Source organism: Haemorhous mexicanus, chromosome 6 (genome assembly GCF_027477595.1).
Source record: "Haemorhous mexicanus isolate bHaeMex1 chromosome 6, bHaeMex1.pri, whole genome shotgun sequence".
In the NCBI taxonomy this organism is placed as follows: domain Eukaryota; kingdom Metazoa; phylum Chordata; class Aves; order Passeriformes; family Fringillidae; genus Haemorhous; species Haemorhous mexicanus.
This window is the reverse complement of record NC_082346.1, coordinates 19622640-19643323: the sequence shown is the minus strand read 5'-3', so window position 1 is coordinate 19643323 and position 20684 is coordinate 19622640. Positions and strand designations below refer to the sequence as shown.

General features: G+C 36.8%; 1 protein-coding gene across 1 annotated transcript in view; it reads right to left on the bottom strand.

The window, feature by feature from the left end:
* The window catches only part of MUC6 (mucin 6, oligomeric mucus/gel-forming), a 41114-nt gene extending 20631 nt beyond the window's left edge, over nucleotides 1-20483 (bottom strand). Inside the window, exons 1-19 of the mRNA XM_059849103.1 lie at nucleotides 20387-20483; nucleotides 15075-15137; nucleotides 11546-11786; nucleotides 10803-10929; nucleotides 9619-9706; nucleotides 9116-9225; nucleotides 8018-8225; nucleotides 7105-7227; nucleotides 6318-6438; nucleotides 5866-6004; nucleotides 5602-5706; nucleotides 5190-5262; nucleotides 4785-4922; nucleotides 3784-3945; nucleotides 3140-3234; nucleotides 2371-2503; nucleotides 1477-1726; nucleotides 290-342; nucleotides 60-169 (exon numbers count right to left, since the gene is read on the bottom strand). Of these exons, the coding sequence (XP_059705086.1) occupies nucleotides 60-169; nucleotides 290-342; nucleotides 1477-1726; nucleotides 2371-2503; nucleotides 3140-3234; nucleotides 3784-3945; nucleotides 4785-4922; nucleotides 5190-5262; nucleotides 5602-5706; nucleotides 5866-6004; nucleotides 6318-6438; nucleotides 7105-7227; nucleotides 8018-8225; nucleotides 9116-9225; nucleotides 9619-9706; nucleotides 10803-10929; nucleotides 11546-11786; nucleotides 15075-15137; nucleotides 20387-20438 (2391 nt within the window). The 5' untranslated portion in view covers nucleotides 20439-20483. The remainder of the gene's footprint in view (nucleotides 1-59; nucleotides 170-289; nucleotides 343-1476; nucleotides 1727-2370; nucleotides 2504-3139; nucleotides 3235-3783; nucleotides 3946-4784; nucleotides 4923-5189; nucleotides 5263-5601; nucleotides 5707-5865; nucleotides 6005-6317; nucleotides 6439-7104; nucleotides 7228-8017; nucleotides 8226-9115; nucleotides 9226-9618; nucleotides 9707-10802; nucleotides 10930-11545; nucleotides 11787-15074; nucleotides 15138-20386) is intronic.
* Between the last annotated feature and the right edge of the window lie 201 nt (nucleotides 20484-20684).

Sequence of the window (20684 nt, the reverse complement as noted above, 5' to 3'; positions counted from 1 at the left end):
ACAACTAGAACATTCTACCTCTCTCAAAAGGATAAATATCCCAGAGCTCTGAAACTCACGCATTCAATTCCAGTAGCCAGCATCTGACAGGTTGGGGCACATGCAGCTCCATACTTGTTTTCTAAATTGTCAGAACATGATATGTATTTCTTAGGAGCTTTGCAGTTTTCTAGGAAGAAAAAAAAAATTAACATTGAGGTGAAATTAACACAGAAGAGAACAGCAAAGTAGTAATTTTACAACATAAAGAACTGAAAATGTTTCTAAGTAAACAATATTAGACTCATACCTGCAGGATTTTGAGGTTTCCCTGTGCAACTTAGCCTCCCATTAACACAGTAGCTAGGAAGAAAAAAAAAAAAAGAATGAAAATCTCTTCTAAGAAAGAAATTATGATTTTTTTTTTTTTTGCAAAATTGTTTTATTAAAAATGTTTCATTCACATTACTACCTCGTTCCCATCTTTTGAAATGGAATATGAGTCAGCTTCTCTCTTCACTTTTTGTATGATACAGTAACATCAGTTTGGAAAGCGAATGCCTATTATCACTAGTAGGCAATTGTCACTATGAGGAAGGCCTATCAAGTCATCCCAGAAGTTTGTATATAGCTAAGTGCTATTCCATAATAATCAGATCCCACCTATTATTTTTTATTTTTCTCTGTAACATTTCCAAGCTGAAGGTAAGTAAAATGTTTGCTGTTCAGTTAGAATATCTGCAGTTTAGAAAAAGGGAAAAAGAGATGTCTTGAAAAATAAATTTATGCTATTAAAAATAAAGGAGATTGTATTGGATTGGAGTGGAATGGAGTTAATTTTCTTTTTAGCAGCTCAATGGTGCTGTGTTTTGGATTTGTGACCAAAATATTGTTGATAACACAATGCTGTTTTAGCTGGTGCTGAACAGTGTCCCAGCATTCTTGTTCCTCCAGCTGCCCTGCCAGGGAAGAGGTTGAGAAGCAAAGTATTTTCATTCTGAGTGGAAGCGGGGAGGGAACACAGCCAGGACAACTGACCCCACTGACCAAAGAAAGATTCCATACTATACCACATCAAGCTCAGCAATAAAAGCTCAGGTAAAGAAGGAAGAAGGAGGGATGTTCTGAGTTACAGCACTCATCTTCCCAACAAACCATTATGCATGACAAATTCATGTTTTCCTGGAAATGTCTGAATGGCTGCCTGCTGACAAAAAGTTCTGAATCAATTCCTTACTTAGCTTTCATTGTTCATGCTGCTTTGCTTATTAAATAAGCTTTTTGCTTATTATTAATAAAGAAATTTAGTAAACTGTCTATATCTCTACCCAGAAGGTTTCTTGCTGTTGTTCTTCTGATTCTCCTCCACATTCCGCTGGAGTGAGTAAGTAGCTGTGTGGTGCTTGTCTGCTTACTGCATCTGACCCTTGACAGAGACATGAAGACCCCTCATCCCCTCATTTTCAGTTTATTCACCTTTAAACTTGACACACTTACCAGGTGATCCCAGCAGTCATTGTTGACTGGTCAGGCAGGATGTACTTTCTGTCCTCTAAGTAGCAAGGACAATGAGATTTACGAACACACTCATTCTTGTGGTTCAGGTACATTCCTTTAGGACACTGGCAGCCTTCAATAGGAATATCAGTTGGATGGCATTCCAGGGCTCGGTTGGAGAGTGACAGGCATGTCCTGTCACATGCCTGAGTGTTGTAGCTGAATGTTTGATTGCCAGTGCAAGTAATGGCTATAAAGAAAGACAAGAGTGTACGTTAAATTTCACTTACTGATTGTCTTCTTTGTGAAAGATAATGTCCTTTTGCTTATTATGTGCTGCTTATTTTGTGTCAACAGTTTCAATGCTTAATGCTTCCTGTTGCTTCTCTTCCTGTGGATGTGGAGCTCTAGCAAAACTTATTGCAGACCAAGACTTAACAGCAAACTATGCAGCTGTGCAGAAGTTTTGTGCAGGTAAAATACCTTACAGCCTTTTTGTGAATCTTGGAATTTACAATGTAAAGGGAAGCTAAGCAGAAATATCAATGTATTTTTGAGTAACAGTGAAACCCATGCCTATGTCAGAGTTGCAAAATAATAAAATAAAATCTGTAGTCAGTTTTCCCTAGTTTTTTCTCATTTTACAGGACAGCTTTATTTTTCTGGCTGTTCTGTACCTTAATTATCAAGTCTTGGAAGCATCCACATGCTCACCTTAAAGCATATGAATAATCTTTGTCATATAGTCTTGAAATAACAACCCTGTTGAGACAGACACTAGAAGGGTATCCAAGAGTTGGATATTTGTTACCCAATTGCAGCTCTTCTTTCTGATCACTATTTCCTCATTACCTATCTGATGGCAGAACACTAAGAGCTGGTACAGGTACTCACTGCAATTGTCCATACTGCTCCTCCAGTTCTCAAGGACTAAACCCATGGAGCTGCATGCTCGTGCATATGATCCCAGAGCAGAACAAATATAAGGAAAGGTCTCTTCATAATTACAGGCTTGGTAGACACATCTCTGAAACCCAACACACAGAGAGTAATTTGTTACTGGGGACCAGACATTTGGAAGTGCTAAACCCTGAAGGTATTTGAAAGACGTGGATGTGACATTCAGGGACGTGGTGTAGTGGTGGACTTGGCATTGTATTTATGGTTGGACTCAATGATCTCAAAATCCTTTCCCAACCAATATGATTCTATGCTGAACTACAGAACTAAGTCACAGAAGATACATATTAATGCATAACTAAAACTGATGGAAAATTGCACTGCTGATGTAAACAAACTATACTTAGTACCCTAAAAAACGCCTTTATTTGCTGCTTCTCATTTTTAATATTCAAAATGTTTTGTGTAGATTGGCAAGTATACTAAACTCAATTATGCACATGGTAAAATCAACACTTTGCACAGTTAGAGTTGTTGTCATGGACAACTGCAGCATGAGCAAAAATATTTTCTGATTCACAGGGATGGGACTGGTGCCTGTGACCAAACTGACTTTCAGTGCGGTGGAGACATAATTTTCAAAACACACCTGTTCCTAAGCTTCTCTGCATTGCTGATTCAATGCGTGGGACACCGTATACGAGTCCAATCTGGTTTATATTTGGACTCCCTCTGTACAACATCCATCATAATAACTTCATACCTTGTAGAAAGGAATAGGGTTCACCACAGCATGGCATTTCTCAAACACTGTACCCTTCTTGGTCAGAATGGAGCAATGAGTCTCAGCAGATATTTCTAATGAAAGTAAACAATAAGTATTAAAAAGGGAAAGTTAGGGGGAAAATGGAAAAGGAAATTTTCAAAAAATTTGGTGTTTTAGTGAACTTTTGGCAATGATGCACTGAGCAATAGGACAATTCCTAGCTTGTTAGCTTTCAGACTCTATTCTTGTATAAGCAGCTCAGTAGAGCTTTTTTTTTCTTTTTCACCTTTCTTTTTTTTTTTTTAGACCAATAGCAATATAGACTTGGGAAGACAAAACCTGGATTTCAGTCTCAGTACTGCTGAGCAAGCCTAAGACACTTGTGGACATTGCAGTTTCACTAGACGACTCAAACCACTCTCATTCATCATCTCAATTCTAGGTCTCTAGAATGGGATCTGATGAGCTTTCACTTGATATGTACTCTAAAAAGCAGATATGGCTTGTTGGTGAAAGAATCTGTGAGATTCAATCCTCAGTCTCTGTTTCTGTCCAGCTCTCTCATTTCCCTGGTATGGGCTTATGGAAGTGTCAGACAAAGCCAGGTGGAGAGATCAGTTACCACAGCATCATGTACTTACTGTTCAGTTGGCTCAAAGCGCAAGGGTCAGTCTCTCTCTCTAAGGCAGGATGGCAATTTCCTGCCCTCCAGGAATCTACAAACAGGGAGGCTGTCCCTTCAGTGATATCCATGCTAGTCATGAAGTCATCTGTAGTGTCTCCATTGTAATTGCCACACAAACCTGACAACATCAGAACGCAAGGGACGGCGGAAATTAAAGAATGTGTGCACAGTGGCCTGTGTTTCATTCTTTAACAGTGAGACAATTGATTCAAAAGCTCTACATAGAGTGTCAGTGACTACTCAGGTCAAGTAGCCAGAGAATCTTGATCATGTACACATTCAGTGACTGAGCCTCTGCCTCCTCAAGTTAAGAGTGCCAGCTTTTAATCAATGACAAAATCATAGAGAAGTTTTTGTCTTTTTTTTAGAAAAAAGTGGTTTTAAGTAATGCAAAAGAGAAAGGCCATGCAACACTTTTGAAGTTGCATGTTTTCTTTTGTATATTAAATGCATAATGACAAAGAACATGCATTTAGGCTTTTGTAAAAGCCGAAGCCTCTCTGTAATTTTCCACAATCAGAATGCAAAATACACTTGTGTGGCTAATGTTGCTGTGCAATAAACATCTCCATCTGGTGATTACCAGCTCAGAAGCTTTTTGATTCTTAGGCTCATTGTGTTTACAGTGGTCATGCACTACATTCAAAGAACTTTGTGCTCCAAGATGCAAAGACTGCACAGACTTATTTGTTGCTTCTTCATTGTGTAGTATAGCACATATTGGAAAAGGCACACATAAAATACAGAACAGCACTGTGTTATGTAAGAAAAATGTGACATCTCTAGTTTCTTTGAGTTCTTTCTTTTTAAGTTATTAGTGAAAAATCAATTCAGTTTCCAATGCATTTTTTTTCTTTGAATCTGGAGAAGAAAATTGATTTCCTAAAAGATTAATACTAAGTTATCAAAATTATACTCCCTACATTTTCTCCTTTGCAAGGGGACTTGTTTACTTACCTAGTGTTCTGCCTTTGAATTGTGATCCAACTTTCACATAGGCCTGGAACACAGGTGATGTTTGAACTGCAAGTTCCAGCCCAAAGTTTGTATGCATCTGAACGTACATGGAGGACTGTCTGAAAACGGTGATGTCTCCTGAAGGAACAAGCACGTTTAAAAATAGAGATGTTGGTGATACTGCAAGGTAATGATTTTAACACATATATAAATGTTCTAGCACTCTGTCTACAACTCTTCTCCCACACACAACTCTCCACAGATGAACAGATGCAGCAGTAGAGACTTTAACCTTCCTCTGAAACCCCTGGTATTAGCAACTGAAAGATTGTGAAAGATGCTGGGTTGTGTAAAAACAGACATTTAATTTAATTTGGATATCTTATATTCCCCCTTTTTTTTTACCTGATCTGTAAGGCAGCCGCTTTAGTTCATCATCATCAGTAAGGAGATCATTCTGAGAAATCACAATTTTGTCCTGTAAGAAGAGGACATGGAACCAGAAGTAACTATCTTTACAGATGGTATATATATGTTAAGTTAAGCAACTGTACTGCTGATGATCTACGTAAAAGAAAAAAAATAATTCGAGCATTTTCTCACACTATAACATGCTGCTTTTAGCTTTCACTTTGAAAATACCTTACTGAGTTGATGTAGCAACTGAGATCTTTACTGTCTATACATGAGCAGAAACATATCTTCAGTATTTATCCTTCATAATTTTTAAGTTCAAGCTACCAGCAATGACTCTGAGCACTTATTTTGCTAATCTCGTGATAAAATCCTGGATGGAACCTGTGGAGGGAATACCTACCTTTGCAGATTGGTAAATTATAGCACTAAGTGAGGTCTCAGAATGAGAATAACCAGTCTTTTCATAAACAGCCATTAGGGTTCCATTGTGTGGCAGGCTGGAACTCTGGAGGGAAATGGAAAAGAGAAGTAAAAAGAGAAGCCTATGCCAGTATAACAATGATTTGTAGAATAAATGTGTATCTTATGAAGTCCTCAGTTTGTGTTCCAATAGAAAACCAGAGACTGACTAAAATATATCCATTTGATATTCTGTTGAAATTACCTTCATAAGAATGTAAGTGCAAACCCCATGGAATCGATATGGCCTCGAATCAAACGTGGTAACAAAGGAGCCTCCTTCCAGTGAACACCTTCCAGGGCAGGGCAAGTCTTTGCAGTTCCACTGACCCATCACACATTTACTGCAGAAAACAAGAAATTCTGTGCAAGGTTATTCTTTTCTTCACGCTCTAAAAACTAAGCTACTTCAGAGCAATGAAATACATTGTTTTTATCACTTTTCTCCTTATGTTTTCTATGCTTTGATTTTCTTTATCTACATATGTCAGTTGAAGTTGCTCATCTTAATCCAAAGTTGCTGAACTATTGTATGGGTAGTCCATAAACTTTTCCAAACCGTGAATGGAGCTGCCCTTTGAAAGGTTAGCCAAAATTTTTCAATTGTCTGGTGAAGATACTTTTCATTCTCTCATGGAAGTACCTGTTGCTACTCACCAAGTCCTACAAGCTGCTTTCATTGTCTCACCAGGAGCATATGTTTTCCCATTCAGTGTACATGGACACTGGCTAATGTGAACACATGTCCGATTCTTTGAGATATCATCAAGAACAGTTCCTGCCAAAGAAGATAAACAAAACATTTTTCCCCATCCTCACTTAGCACTAAAGTTACTATGGCTTGAGTGCTTTCTGAAATTAGCCTGAGAATGCTATTCTTGCACAGCCAGTGTCCATACGCTGAGATGTAATAGGCAGGAAATTTTCTCCTAATTAAAATGAAACTGAATATTCACAAGTGACAACAGCTTTAGACTACTTTGTCATATGAAAGCATAGTCAATTGTCCTATTTTGAAATGCAAATGATAGTAATAATCACTATTTCTGTAATGAGTTAATCTTGAATTATTTTAAAGGGAATTTACAAAATTCCCATAATACTGCAGAAATCCTCTGAGGCATGCTACCTCTTCCTGGTGCCTGATAAATGTATATTTAAGTAAAGAACTTTAAGCAGATGGCATATCTTTATCCCATCACAAACCATGGTCTTGTAAGGAAAATGTATTCATAGCTCTGTTCTTGTGGAGAGTGACCAACCATCTTGAAGGAACACAATTACTCAAGACTCCAGTTACATTATGTTACCTGAGAAAGAGCAGTTCTAGCAGCACAATGCCCTGAAATGCACAGCTAGTTCATTATTAAGCAGTCCATTCCACTTGACTGGATATGTGCAAAAAATATTTGTGTGATCCATTAAGAATATGATGAAATGATACCTTCTGGACAAAAGCAGCCATAGGTACAGTGACTGGAACAGCTGTACTCTGGGTTGGAACAGGTTTTAATACACGGAGAACCACATTCCTCATAGATTTGGTTCGCAGAACATTTTCCCACAGCTGCAACAAACAGTTGGAGTGTTAAGATTTTTAAAGTGTAAACACAGAATATTTTACCTGCTACCTAGCAAGGAAAAGACCTTCTGATTTCTGACACTAACATTCTTTTATCCTGCCTCAATATTCATTTAATCATTTAAGTATTCTTTGTTCATATATCATCATATATTCACTCTGGCTTTCTTTAATTTTTCTTGCCCAAAAAATTGGAAGTATTTTTTCAGAAGCTTGGAGAATGGCAAACAGGCGATACTGCAGCCTAACGAAGTACCAAAAATCAGATTTTCTGTAGTACTTCAAGGTTTTGCTTCCAATCGGTCACTGTAAATAAGAAGGTTGAACATCTGAAAAAGGACTACTGAAAATCATCTTTGAAAAAAAGGAGCTATGGTAATTATTAGCAAAAAGGTTCAAAGACTTCAGGGGCTATTTAAAAGTGATCTCTCTTCACTGGCTAATTTTCCAAGTACAGTAATAAGAAAACTGTTCTTCAAACAGCAGCCTCCTGTAGGAAGTTTGAAAAGTTAAACAGTTTTCACTTGGTGGATGTTTATCTGTTTTATTGTCACTGATCTAGACATATGAGCTATGTTTTGAGCTTCCTTCTTTTTTGAGGTTCCCCTACTCTCCTTACAGCTTTATCTAAGAACACTGTTCTCTGTAGAAAATAATTTGTTTGATTAAAGACAGTAGAGACTTTTAAAAATATTCCAGTTATTATCATTATCCCTCTATTTAAGACACAGAAAAGTTAAGCACAGTCTCTCATGAATAAACCATTTGAACTTACAGCAGAAGTTTTCAGTTCTCCAGTTGAACACCATTTGGTGGGACATAGCACACTGCCTGGAATACTCTGACAGTGTAGAGCAAGTGCAATGGTTTTGTCCTGGCTCACTGCAGTCCTGCATATCAAGCTGGCAACGAATGACAAACCTATCCTTGGGCACACTGCAGGTTGGTGACACCAAATTAAGTAGCTGAGAGCAGATCACAGCCTGAATAAAAAAAGAAAGAATATTGCTTCTGGTGGTGTTTCCTTAATATGAAAATGACAGTGGAATAACACTGCTAGTTATGATTTTCTTGTTGGTTTGTTTGCTTTTCCCCCTGGCGCTTTATAATGGATATTTGACTTAAAATGCATGAGAAATTCACAGATAGAAAGAAATATAAATTCACTGTACAACAGAAAGAACTTGATATATTGAAATAATTCCACTTCTCATAGTGTTGAAAATTAAGTCCCTTTCTGTGCCATCAGCCCCCCTAAAAATGGCTGAGAACATTACACACAGGAAATGTGTTGTTTCATGGCAAACATGAGAGAATATGTTCCGTGAAAAACATCCCAGATGTTAAGATCACAAAATTCATTCCTCTTTGAGCACACACTTAATGCATTTCTGTTGCCTGCCATGGGGCCTACTGCAGTGTAAGGTCTCAAAGGTTCTCAGGCACACTGACTTTCTTTTCACTTAGAACTGTAAGTGACAGCAGTTGATGGTGGCTGTCCCTGTTATCAGTGCTGTTATCTGGCATTATGTCATAGGCATTGTGAATATTTTCAAATCTGTACAGCTTATAGTGTCAGTTCTCCAGCTGTTAGATAAAAAGTTCTTAAAGCTTTACTGGTTTCCATGAATTTCCTGTGATGACCTGTCTGGAATTCCAGAAAGTTCTGAGCTAAATGCTGGTTGATTTTTATGAGTGATTTAAATCTAGCCTCAAAATTGCCTGTGGCCTTTTATTCAAATGTGGTTTTAATGCAAAGAACTCTTTTTCTTTCTCTTATCATGCTATACAGATGTTGACTGTACCCGGTTTTTTTCATCAAAGTAATTTTTATGAAACCACTGCAGAGAAGAGCCAAGAAGATCTTTCTTACATATTTTTTGTGAGGAACAGCAGAAATTGGTATCTCCTCAGACAGGCAGATCTCTGATGGATCATCCATTTTTTGTAATGCAGCAAATTTATATGTATCCAACAATTTACCTGGAAATTAAAGAGTTATAATTTATCAGGAAAAAGACTGCATTGATTTGTTTACTTATTGCTGCGATGTAGCAAAACTCAGATTTTACTCTTTGAATGTTAAATGCCCTACTAGTTAATTTTCCCAATGATAACAACTGCCTCTTGTGGAAGTCAGGAGAGTGTGATCCTTACCACCTGTTTCTACAAGATAAGAGTCCTTATCACTTGTGTGAGGAACCCATTATATTATGCTTATAGCAGATAACAGTGTGTAGCATATGAAGTATGTTGGTGCCCCATGGGACTGCTTTACTCAATTCTGAAACACAGCAATGCTATCACAGTATTCAATTTTCACCTTGACTCACTTTAAGTCGTTCTCCTCCTTGCTGAAATGTCCTTGTCTCTTACCTTCACGGACAAATTCATTCAATTCATAACCATCGTAGTTCCCACACATTCCACATGTTTTCCCCATGTATTTTTTTTCGGCCAAAACCTAAAATGAAATACAACAACATATTTTAAAGGATCACCCAAAGTAAAATTATCTATACAGCAATAACTTTCTCAAACAAATTCAGCACAAGCCCTCAATTAAAAGTGATTCTACTCATTAATTTCACTGCCTTTTTGGCAGAAGAATTGTGTAAGCAGTGGAGTCTTTTCCCAATAGGCAAATAGTGATTTTTTAAAATTAGTATTTAATAAAAAGAATAAGATTTGAAGACATAGGGAATTGAGGGGGGATAACATTCTAAAGATCCAGGAAAAAAAGAAAATAATGCTGAAGCCTTGCTAATATCTTTGTTGACAAGAGCACAAATTCCAGGTTTCTTCTCTTAAGAAACATAAGGAAGAAAATCTATTTTCAGAAGAAGGTTATTCAGTTCTCTGTTGTTCTGGAGACTAAAAAGAGAGTATTACTACTGGCTACAAAGAATGAATTATTATGAAAATCTTAGATCAGAGAAATAAAACTATATTCTCTGTATAGTCAGATTAACCCAACACTACCATTTTCCCTTATATATGTGTAAATAATGCTGATAAATCTCACAGACAATTTACTACATCCTCTTGTTTTAGCAAACTTAATCAATTTAGAATTCAGTGTATTTTGTGGCAATAATATGAAGGTCACACTGAGAAAATGTATTGGGGTTTTTGAAGGGAAAATCTGAGAAGATTCTGAAAAAGGAAAGAGAAAAGAAACTGGCAGAAGAACTCAATATTTGAAACCAAAAGATGTCCCAGGGAAGCCCAATTAAAAAGACTAAACTATGGAATCCAGTATTAAGTTCTACACAACTTTCAACATCTCTTAAGAAAAAGATTTCATCTGCTGGAACACCCTGAGGAAAGATTAAAATGTGTGAAAGTATCCACAAATCTCAGCACTGGTGGCTTTAGCTAAACTACCAATGCAGCAAGGGAAAGTAATATGCAAAGTTCATTATTTCAAGAGGAATGGATAAAGCAGGAAAAGAATAAATATCAAAATAGTAAATACATGCAAAAGCACCCATTAAGTTCAGAGAGTTCTTGCCATTCCAGTAAATTAGTGAGACTTTTCTTCTCTGCATTTTACTAACCATGAGGTAGTCATCATTGTTCCACATGACCACCAGTTCCATCTCCATCAGCTTGGCTACCAGGCGGATGTTGCGTCCATAAGGCGCTATCTGGATTCCATTGCTCGTGTAAGGCAACTGAATGACACTGAAATAAGGTGAGAAGAGAAACCAACCTCATAGCAAGGTTATGCAGGTATTAGTTATTTATTTTGGATATGATACACACCCAGTCTCAGTACTTGCAGCAACATGAAACAGAATTTTTTCCTTTTTAACTGTGACATTTCAAAACACATGAAAGTTTCTGTTGATTGAAAATTCACATGAGCAGTTTCATAGCAGGATCACCAAAAAATGGGTTGCAGTGATTCTACTACTGACACTGTTTGCACAGGTCTTGGCATCTTCACTTGGTTTGACTTTATTAGAGCACAGTTATATGTTTCAAGAACCATGAAGCTGGTGTGGTGAAACTAATACTGATTATACTGAGGAGAGTCTATGGCATTTTAATATAAGAATTATGACTGAAAACTGACAAGATCAGAGAAACCATAAAGAGAATGTTGTAGAGTATGAGTGCTTGATGGGAAGCAATGGGAGTAGAGTCCAGTTAGGTGTGTTAACTTTTGGAATTTGTTCATTAGTAATTTTTGACACAAAGCAGTCATCAGTGCACTTGCTATATAACTCCCTGCACCTGTTATATAACTCCCTGCCTTCTCTAAACACTTCATGCCCCATTCATGGCAGAATCTTACCCAACACTCCTGACAGAAATGCTGCCTTTCTCAACAATGACAACAGAAGGTCCAAGCTCAATAATGATCCTTGCAATTTTTTTGTCCAGCCCACGACGGAACTGAATGTTGAAGTCTGGACTGGTCTCATCACATACAGTTGCAAAGATGTAGTTGCAAGTCCCAGTGAAGTCATACTGGTATTTATCAAAGGTTGAAAAATGCCCTCCTCCCCAGGTAGAACAGGAATCCTTGCTCAAAACTACAAAAGAGAAAGAAACATGGATTTAGCATATTTGCTCATTCTGATTAGCATTTCAAATATAAATACTAGGACACGCTATTAAGTTTCTGCTCAGATTAATTCTGTAAACAACATTCTAGCCCTCTGTTTGGTCTTTTAATTCTTTTGTAATCTCAAAATTTTATCTCAAGTCAGGAAGTGAAACAATATTAGGAGTGAGAGCAATATTCCCATTTACTGCAAGCAGAGGAGAATTCCCTAACTTCCTAGATTGAGAAAAGCCCTTTCAACTCCTAAGGGTAATATATTTACCTTCCTATTTCAGTCTGCTAGATCTCTTTGCAAAGGTGACAGCTTGCTACTGGACAGAGCCTAAACATCTCAGGCACAGCATTTACCAAGCTATGGCATTACTCTATCATGATTAACTGCACAGTCAATCACCAGATATCCAAAGACAGTCTTCAAAGCCCAGCCTGTAATTCCACATTCTCTCTACTGTGTTTTTGTGTAACAAAGTTCCAGCCATTTTTATAAATATATGGATTGTTTTAATCAGTTTTAATTTTTAAGAAGTAGTCTGGAATGTTCATCTGAATAGACAGATGTTCAGATGTGGAAATGAGTCAAAAAAAAAAAGAGATACAACTCCATCACCTGCTGTTCGATAGTTCTGCACCTACTTGCAGCATTTGAACACTCCCTCTGAAGCTGATAATTTTATTGAAGTACCTAAAATCATGTCCTCAGTTTTGCATTTCCGGACTTTAGATTGTTACTTTCATTTTTTAATTATTTCTGCTTATGGTATCATATGAAGCTCAGGCATCTTAGCATATATCTTAGAGTTACAAAGTATCAGATAAGTTTATCAAAGTTTACATGCAATTTACATTTATTGCTTTAAAGTCAGAACATCTCTTTTAACTATAGAGAAGAGATCAAATAACTGCAGAATGCTACTGGTTTTATCCAGGTCATGCAGAAAATACTGTTTCCCAATGAGCAGTTACCTGTTGGCAAAAAGTACTCCTCTTCCACACTTCTGTTCTGTCCTGGAGGTCTGACTGGAAAATAGGAATTGGCTAATTGTTATCATTGATCCTTCATGCTCAAGTCCAGCTAGTTTAATATACTGTGCCTGAGTGATACTGACCACCAAACCCCAGAGTGTGCCAAGGAATGATTACCCAGAGCTGCACAATGGTCACAGTGCAAGAGGTGCCCCTTTCAATAAATACAGGAGCACGGTCACTGTATTTGTTTTTATTTAAATCTTATCAAAGAAAAATAATAAATGGGAATGTCAATAACTCAAACAAGTTTAAATCCAGGTTATGTGTTTGTCTTTTGAGTTCAGCTTTTACTATATAAAATCTAGGGATTTTCTTTTAATTAGTCTATATCCATGCTCTATTTTTTCTCCTGCTGTAAGAAGAGACAGCAGAATGAGGTGAGTTCCTGAATATTTGAGAAATTTTTGTCAGATTAAAAGTCTTTCAACTATTTTTACTTTAAGCATAAACTCCATGTAGCTTCTCTATGCTTATACTGAATGAGAATTCTAATTCAAGCCACTCTCAGTTTCTTCTGCCTAAATAAATGCTTATTATAATAAATTTTCATTTTATATAATTATTTTTGTTCCACACTTCCACATTTTCCCCAAACTGGATAAAGAATTTCATTCAGCCACTGGAATACAACTAGCTTTGGAGTACAGAGAATTGATTTCTAATGGTATGCAGCAGCAAAGCATGATATTTTAGTGTAAAACCTTAAAAATATTAATTACTAGGAAGATTGTCTGTAAATAGATAGAAAAAAAAATCAGAATATTATGATTTATATCCTTACTTATTCTAGAAAGGATCTTGTGAAAATTTTGTGTTTTCAGAAGGGCTGTAGCCTTCTGTATCCCATAGCAGAGGAACATCATGTCCCGTAAAATATATCATGTTAGCACGGTGACATTCATTCCTTCTTGCCATGGACATGGAAAACCAAATGACTATTGAACTAACTTCAAATTTAGAAGTCAGTGCCTCATATATCTTGAGAAAAGGACATGTGAAAAAGTGTGTTGGTTCTGCCTAAGGGTTGATGTAGCTCTGTATTTTATTTCCAGCAGTGACCATTAACAGCCTGCCCAAGGGAAGACTACCACAAGATCAGGCATTTATACTTCCACAGATATTCTCTCAGTCTCCAATTATTTTCAGTTCAGAGAATTATGTGAGGGTATTGATATTTTTCTGCTTACCCCTCCCTTGTGCTCTGGCTTCCAAGTCTTTGTCCATCATTTTGAACAGAACCAAAATTTCTTTGTAGCAGAAAATTCCACAATAACTACAGTCAAAATTTACCATTACATTTTAATTATGAGTTAATGTTTTGAGGATACCTGCCTTTCCAACCATACTTCCAACCATATCTAATATTTTAAATATTTTAAAGTTATAGTATGTTTTTTTTGTTTTGTTTTGTATTGGCATTGCACATTGTTTTACACAGGTAAGATAGTAGTACCTCACTATTTGTATTTCTCAGATTCAGAAGAACTAGCACAAATTTACAGTAAGTAGGTGGCTGGAGTTAATTTTGCATACATATTTGGACAGATGCACACAAGCCATTCTTTGGAGTTAAGGGAAAGCTGCTGGTAAACTACCAGAAGTATGGCAGCAGCTGGCACAGTTGAACATTGAAGCAGAGATCTGTCCTGCTCTGACCCCTCTCTGGCCGCTGGCTATAAAGGTGAGGAAGAAGTATTCCACACTCTGATTGTCCATTTGCATATAAGCTTGTTTTAACCTGAAAACTTTAAAATCATTTTCACAGACCTAATCTCTATGGAGAATGTTCTTTATTTACTTTCCTGGATTTTGCAATATCAAAAGAATCCATATCCTAAATTTTTAGATAGTATTAGGCAGTAATATGTAGGAATGAAAATCAAACATATCACACAAATTACCCCAATGGCACATTTCTAAATGTAAAAGGCTATTAAACAGCTCACAGTTTCTATCCTCAGGCATCAAAACCTCAGCATGGCACACTAAAGCACTTTTCATTTAGTTTAAAACTTACCACAGTTAGACAACGCATTTTACAATCTTTTCACATGCAAAGTCTTCTTTTGGAATTTCTAGAATTTAATGCTTCAAAACATATGCTCCTTGAGGCAAAGACTTATTTTTATTATGTGGTTTGTACAGTGCCTTCAGCAATATGGACTCGATACTGAATAGAGTTGTCACTCACACTCGAATGCAAACATTAAAAAGCAGGTCAGACACTTACTTATTTGCAGAGATTCTTTCTGTTTTTGGAGAAGAATGGGGGACCAATAATTTCCTTCAAAAGCTGTGAAAGGAAAAAAGACAACACAATGAAGTTATCCTCTGAGCAAAAGGAGTTGAATATTTGTACATTTATTTATTTTTAAGCATGCTGCAAGTCAAAGCAAGATCAGCACATATGAATTGTACTCTGTCACACAAATGTGAATGACAATTATCATGGAAAATCACATAATTCCTATTACATAATTAGGTAATAGAAAATTCTTTTGTATCGGATAAATGTTTCCAAAATTTGCCCGTAATTCTATGCAATATGAGAGCTCCTACACTTCATATTAAAATCCCATGTTCCTGTTAAAATAAGTGGGATAAATATTTCCTTATGCTCTTGTTTCACCATCTGGGTAGAAGTAGTGGAAGGAATAGCCAAAAGTGTGAAAATATGGGGAAAGTATTGTCCCATGTGCTCTTTACAAGAACTGTGGGATCTGGAGCTGAAGAGCAGGAAATCCCCAGGCGTAGTTGCTGCCTTTGCTGTTCATGTTAAGGCAGAATGATGCAAGCTGTCACCTGCTCCCTTTCCACACGTCTCTTCACAAAGCCTGGTTTGGTTGGGAGAAGCCAAGGAATGTTGAAAAAATGCTGAGTGCAGTGTGGTTCTTTTCCCATGTCAAACACAGACCTGCTGCATGAGCCCAACTGCTCCACATTCTCACACAGACCCAACGGCTCCTTCACCCAGCATTTTCCTCCAGCACTGCTGAAGTGAGCTCTCAGAGTCAATAGCTGGGTGTAAAAACCTAAACAAGAGGCTGGAATAAAGACCTGAGGTGCTTCAGAAATGTGCTACTCAAATTTAAATTTTCTCATGTCTGGTATTTCTTAGATAGCAGGAGCAAGTATCTTGTAGAACCCAGGCAATTCTTTATTACCTGTTTAGGATCTTTTGCAACATAGAAAGTGTTGTGGCAGAAGGTTTCTTTCATCAAATAAACCAGGCCAAATCCACATAAATATCTATATATACACTAGAGCTCTGCAGGATGCTCTTGCTTCCTTGGATGCTGCAGTGAGTGGAAGCCTCCAGGGAGCTCACCAGCTGTAGCAGACTCTTAGCCAATTCCATGCTGTGCTGCTGAAGGTGAGGTAGTATTTGCCATGTGCTACCTCAAGGGCTGCAGGAAAACAGGTGAGGCTCTGCCTTTTATGTAAGGCTAGGTTAAAGCACAAGAGGGAATTTTGGAACTGGGTGTTTCAGCACATCCTTTTGCTTTGGATCTCAGATCCAGACATCTCCAACATTCCCAACATTCTATACCTCAATTCTTACATGAAACAGTACTTGCTGAATGAAGATGTTATCTGAATAAACTAAAATAAGTTTTTAAGAGCGAAAATACTATACTGGTAGAATTGCATACAATGAATATTTAGGCACAAGGGAAATAAATCAAGGATATAAATTTAGTGACAGAAGTGCTCCCATGCTAATTGTTCTAATAGCTTAAAATGGCATTTATCTCAGCCACTCCCAAATTGTCTGACACACTCATCACAAAATCATTCTAATCCTACTCATGCTGCCTTGCTGTCTAGAACTGGTCAGCACTGGCCAATAGCTGTTTGAGATCTTGCCAGTGTTTTAGAAAACCTCCATGGTTGGCCTGCAACTCAGCAGGCATTTCCAAAATCCAGCAAGCTCCTTCCAAGTTCCTAGTGAACCGTGCATCACAGTAAGTACACCACTAAAAGGAACAGTCAGTTTGTGGCTTTCAAGCTAACACCCTTCATGCCCAGAGTTGCTGCTGCCTTTTTTGAATGCCTGGATTTTTATATCTGCATCTGTTCAATAATCTATTATTATTGGCTATACAGTTTTCCAATCATTACAGTTTAATCCTAAACTTCAAACACTCATGAATGGGATTTAGAAGTGTGTAATTTCTAAAGGATATTAGATTTGCAGGAACTGAATCCTTAAAACATTACTTCAAGTCAGATCTATCTAGACAGCTTGATGTAAAGTAAAATGTCTAATGGACAAATATTTTAGATTAGAACAGACAAATCAGTTTATAAAGCCTTTTTGGTATCTTTTCAAACTCAAGCACCTAAGCATGGCAAACAAAATTTAACACACACTTCACCTTTGGTATTTAGATTAAATTTGAGCATAATAATAATCCTGGATTATATGGAGGTGTACAAGGGTTAGATTGAAAATAACTATGGATATGAAATCCACTTTAACTTTGCCCAAAGACTACCTAATAAAACAAATACAGAACCATTTCCTGACTATCTGCCAATCAGTATCCTGTCCGATCAAACTATTATACTAATTACAATGCAGTAATTATTCTCAGCATGTACATTCTTTTTTTCACACTTAACTCTGAAGAGAATAACTAAGTCTTCCTGGCAACATAACCGACCAGAAGCACACAAAATGGCAGATTGTACAGATGTAGCAAGTACTATGGCTATGCAGAAGTTGAATTTTGCAGTCATTTAAGATTTTTTTCATTTAAAAGGCTGTCCTAGTGTTAAATGAGATTTTTAAAGTACTGAAATCTTCCTTTCTGACATTTTACTATTACCGCAAGTATTCTGTTTTCCTTTGAGAAATTACATTAAATACTTATTTTGAGTTATCGCAACAGAAATACTTATTTTGAATTATCTCAGCAGAACTTAACCCAGAGTTTCACTTCTCTTGGATAAAGGAAGGTTTTACTCTCAATTCCCACTCTTCTCCAGCTGGCCAACTTCTTTGAGAATGGTATCTGTTGAAGAGCAGTTTCTGTGTGGTCAGCCTGCCTTGTACACAGCAGCAGTACAAACCAGGGAACATGACGTACTATGAAGAAATAAGTAATTTTGTTCCTAATCTCTGGTTACTATGAAACATCCCTATGGGAAAATACAATTTTATGTTGTACTGGCTTCAATCAAAGTATTTCACATCAGATAAAAGAAAATAAAACAAAACACTTAAATGAAATCTTTGTACTTCCAACTTGCAGAAATAATTTAAAATCTCTGTTTTGTAAAGAGTTCCATTTTTCTCTTCTAATTGGAGACAAACAGAAATGTTGAAATGTCAGATGTTCTGGAAAGAATAAGAGCTTTAGAACAAATGATAGAAGCCTAAAATTAAACTTAACACTGAGGGTACTGGTAAAGCTGTAGCTGTAATATGAGTTATCAGTTGCACATGTTCATGATGATTTCTCTTCTGTATAAAATTTTCACCTCCCTTTTTCTCTTGCAAACATAGATATGCGAACAGCATAAATCAAGGTGACTTCCTAGTTACATACTTCATAAGAAAAAGTATGACTGTACACAAACCTCTCAAAAGGATCCATGAAGTTTTGATTATTGAAATAGCTAAAGGGGTGAAGCCTCATTTTAATCAATGAATCAGCACTTCTCATTAAGAAAAGACTAGAACTAACAGTTTTCATCAGGTTTCAAGCTTCTGCAGATTTTTTTTTAACTCAAGCATGTTTACTGATTTTCTTGTTATCACTTTCCATCAGATTTCACATCAAATAATCAAATATATGCCCTTACAATCAATATTTATATTTCTACCTAGAGACAGACTCAAGGTACAGAATTTGGATGCAGATCCATGAAGAAGAGAATTAAGTCCTGGCTTTGGTCAGACTCATTCTGAGGATACAACACTTGGATCTAGAGTTCAAAACAATGAGCACCCTGCATCTTTGCCAATTTAAGAACATACAAATCAACATCCAAAAATTGCCTGATTTCAAATCGTTCCTTGACAGAATGAAATCTGCTTGTTTTCAGAGTCTCAAATCTTGTGAGGCATTCCAAGGACCTAAAATATTGACACATCCCAAAGGAGAAAACTACTTTGTAACAATTTTCTAGATCCTGCTTCTAGGGTTTTTATCTTTAAATTCAACTGAGTCCTTTGTATAGAAAATTCTGATTTGGGATTGCAAAATTTACATTTTTGCTTGTGTCTGTGTAAGTGTCTACAGCAATTTTCTATTTGATTGCAAGTATTTATATCAATACATCTATTATCTAAAACAGGAAGTAATGTAGATGAAGATTTTACTCTTGCAGGCAGCAAAACTCGGGGTTAGGACCCATGTTCAGGTACTTGACTAAATATTGGTTACAATGGTGCTGATACAGTGAATGGATTTATACCTGATTTATAACAACACAGCTGAGGTTAGAAATTGGCTCTGAGAGTCTACTAAAGGGTTGAGTTGCTCATATTTTAATTGTTTTCAAGCTACAGTTTAAGTCAGTGATTTAAGAGCAATAAATGTCCCCATGCAATTTGAACTACATGATTCATTAAATGTTGTAAACACAACACAGAAGAAATAAATTTAGCTTTGTTTCACCTAAAGCAAGTGAAGTATGCTTTTTAGCAGCTTGAAATCTTTTCTTGAAATTCTAACTGTAATAACTGGTAATTAAAGAGAATATACAGAAGAGATCAAAAAAAAAAAAAATCTTAAGCCATGCCAAACCATGGCAAAAAAGACTTATTCTCAAAAAATCCACTGGTAACAGGGCAGAAGGAGTAACGAGTAAGGCGGCTGAGTAGCTACAGAGCCAGTGAACTTACCTATGAAATCTTCTTTCAGAAATTACACATTCATCTGTATACAGGTGGGTTGGATCAAAAAAGTAAGAAAGACTTCTTAGAAAGACTGAAGGATTGTACTGAACAATATATGGAGGAATACATCAAGAGTCATGTAAAATTTTTAGACTAGGACCATTTGCCTGTTTTGCAGCATAGGATTGTTTCTATCATGGTTTCTATCATGTAATTCTTCAAAAAAGAAATGCCATCACATAGCTCATACTTAATGCTTTTTGCAGTTCACATAACAAAGAAAAATGATTTTGATTATCACTCTACACAGAAGATATACAATATAAATCTGCAACGACAATTGCTAGGACACTGGATCATGAACATCTGAAAGATGAAGGTACTTGGCAAATTGGAAATACAACAGAAGTCCATTAAAAATATAACCTGTAACTAGGGAATGAGTTTTAGAGAAGAATCAAACAAATCAGTGACCAGCTTTCTGAAATAGTGAAGAATGAATTATTTTATTTCAGCCATGTATTTATTAAATAACCTGTTGTGTTTTAAGATGAAGCAAAAGAGAAGAAAATATGTAAACTGAATTCTGCAGTTTGTGGGAAAGAAGAACAAAACCTGGACCTCATGTGATGTCATACTACAGTTTTCCTTCAAGCCACGTACCAAGAGGAGCCCAGGCACCCCGGACTTACCGGCAGAGTGCAGGAAACTGCAGAAGATGAGCAGTACCAGTGTTGGGAGCATGATGCGCGCCCCGCCTGGGCAGTGTTCTCAGTGCTCCCCTCTGTTCCAAGCAGGCAGTGCTAATGCTGCCACTTTCTAGGCTGCCCTCTTCAAGCTTGGATGCTTTATATATAGAATTGCAATGCCCTCCCTCATTCCCACAGCATGCAGAAATTGCTACAGCAGAGCACCCGCCAAACAGGATCTCCTCTTTATCAAGTTCAACACACCTAAAAGCCACTTAGAAAAAGAAGAAAAAAGAAAATG